Source organism: Ylistrum balloti, unplaced genomic scaffold (genome assembly GCF_031769215.1).
Source record: "Ylistrum balloti isolate Yb309-2 unplaced genomic scaffold, AGI_CSIRO_Ybal_v1 Utg370828, whole genome shotgun sequence".
In the NCBI taxonomy this organism is placed as follows: domain Eukaryota; kingdom Metazoa; phylum Mollusca; class Bivalvia; order Pectinida; family Pectinidae; genus Ylistrum; species Ylistrum balloti.
In genome coordinates this window covers 293,180-295,833 of record NW_026782478.1, presented here as the reverse complement: position 1 = coordinate 295,833, position 2,654 = coordinate 293,180, and the positions used below count along the sequence as shown (strand labels likewise).

General features: G+C 38.4%; 1 protein-coding gene across 1 annotated transcript; it reads left to right on the top strand.

The window, feature by feature from the left end:
- The first annotated feature begins 1,193 nt into the window (after window positions 1–1,193).
- On the top strand, window positions 1,194–2,654 carry LOC132558815 (uncharacterized). Its single transcript, XM_060223425.1, has one exon. The coding sequence runs from the start codon at window positions 1,194–1,196 to the stop codon at window positions 2,652–2,654; it is 1,461 nt and encodes a 486-aa protein (XP_060079408.1).

The following is a 2,654-nucleotide window of genomic DNA, read 5'->3' as shown; positions in this document are numbered from 1 at the left end:
TTTCAAGGTCTCTGGGGTCAAATGAGTCGAAATCTTTATAATTTCTTCTTTAACAAGCAATAGGTCCAGGGTCATGGTATCTATGATGTAGCATGTATATGGAATTGGATTTCAAGTTTGCAGAAAATGTTTTTATGAACCTACAATGTCCTCTTTTTAAGCTTTAGAGTAGTTTGGCAATTCAGGCCTAGTTGGCCTCTTTTATATAGGTCTTTATACTCAGATGACTATTGAGGTCCATGGGCCTCTTGTTATGTAGACAATCTTCATATTAAAAAATCTTTGTATGTTCAAGGATGGTTACAGATATTGTATTTGCTATTTTCAGAAATTTTTGTGACCTAAATTTGAAAAAGCCAAATTCCACATGTGCGTTGTGGGAGACTATAATTGTCCAAATTATCTTGTTATGACTGCTGTACATATGAGTTGATCACAATGCCATTGGGGATAAATTCTGGAATGTACCAGAATGTACATATATAAATATAGTTGTGCCACCCAGTCTTACATTGTTTGTGTACCTTTCATTAGCTCACCATCTGATGATGGTGGGTTATTTAAAATGCCCTACATCTGTGATCTGTCGTCTATCTAACATCTGTCAATTGCCATTGAACAGCTCTTTCCATCACTATTTCTTGATCTTTCTCAAAATCATATGTAGGTTTTCCTTAGTCACTTGTTGTGCCCTTGTGTTTTTTTCTTTTGGGATTTATCTAAAAAAACAAAATGGCTGTTAACAGCTGGTGGCCATCTTGGATTGTGACAATGAAAGTTCAAAGAAAACAAAGTGGGTGATAAGTAGCCATCTTGGATTTTTGCTAAGGAAAGTTGTTTCTCTTTCTTGAGAATTACTGGATAAATCTTTCTCAAATTCCATAGTAGGTTTCCTTTTGGCTCCTAGTTTTGCCATTTTATTTTGGTACTGGTCAGAGAAACAACATGGCTGACAGTCATCTTGGATTTCCCAATAAAAAAATTATTATTACTATTTCTGAAAAGGATTATTCAGATTTCATATAAGAGCAAAAATAGAGGAAACGAGAACTGAAGGGAAACAGTGGTAAGCACCAATATACCTGTAGGGTCTTTCATTATTTTATGAGAGTGTAATTTTTTGTTACTTCAACATCTACAAATATATGGAACAAATCTTTTTTTTGTCTTTTCAGATTCCTCTGATCTTCACTATGGCAACACCCATTGGTCAATCTGCTTTCCGTCCTAAAGGTCAGAAAACATGTATTCAACATAAAGAGAAACAGCTTGATCTTTACTGTGAGAAATGTGATCAACTTATTTGCCTTACATGTTTACTATCAACTCACAAAGGTCATGATGTTTGTGAACTCAGTGCAATTACTCCTCAAAAGAAACAACATATTAAAAGTTTTATCGACAAAACAGAACAAAATGACCTGAAACAAGTCGGGGAATATATATCTTCTGTGGATACACTCCTTAAAGACAACACCAGCAATTTTGAGGAACTTTCACTCAAACTAAAATCTCAAACAGATAAAATAAAACAAGACCTTGATCTGCTTACAACACAGACACTCTCTGTTTATAAAAAGATGGAAGAGGGCAATGCCAGGCTGATTCTAAAATACAAAAAGGACCTGGAGACATACAACAAACAACTAAAACAACAACTACAGGAATGTAAGGTGACCCTCCAGCATGGCTCTCATCTGGAAATCTACGACACAGAGTATGAAATACATACCTCGTTACATCTCCCCGTGAAACCTGTCCTGGGTACGGCCAGCTTCACACCTACCACAAATACTCACCATCATCTACAACTGGCCTTAGGGACAGTTACCACCTCAGGACTGTCAGAGACCAAAGTGGTGAAGGAGTGGAAATCTCCATGTTACATTGGGTCTTTATGTCCCACTACTGATGGTCAGGTGTGGACCAGTGATTACAGTGGTACATTAACTCTCCTTAACAGGGAAGGTGAAGTAGTACAGAAGGTCAAACACACGACTGTCATCAAGGACATCAGTCTATCACCCACAACACACACACTGTGGGTCTGTGACGAGGAAAACAACATCATGGAGCTGGTATCAGGACAACTTACAAACAAATTCAGAACCAAGGAGTTCCCCCAGTGTATATGTGTTACAGCTAGTAACCATATCATTTTGGGGATGAAGAAACACATCTGTAAATTTACTACACAAGGTCAAATGGCTGTAGAGACTGGGAAACCGTTAGTGTATACACCAGTCAGGATGTCAGAGTGTCCAGTAACTCACAATGTCACAGTGATTGATATCAACAGTAAAACTGAAGGTGGTGATGGAAACCAATGTGTTGTTGTCATAGATACTGACTTCCAGGAAGTGTTTGTATATAGAGGTGACATCCCCAGTACATATAAACAAACACCACAAACAGGAGGTGTAACATTTTACCCCAGGGATGTGGTGTATGACAGTGTGGGGAACCTTATCATAGGGGACTATAACAACTATAGGGTCCTTCTCCTCAGTGGAGGTGGCGAGTTCCTCAGGATCATATACACAGACAGACGGGCGACATGGGCTGTAGGTATAGACAGGGAGGATGTTCTGTGGGTAGGGTTTAAGTATCTGGTATGGTATAATGTAAAACTACTACAGTACAGCAGTGTGTAA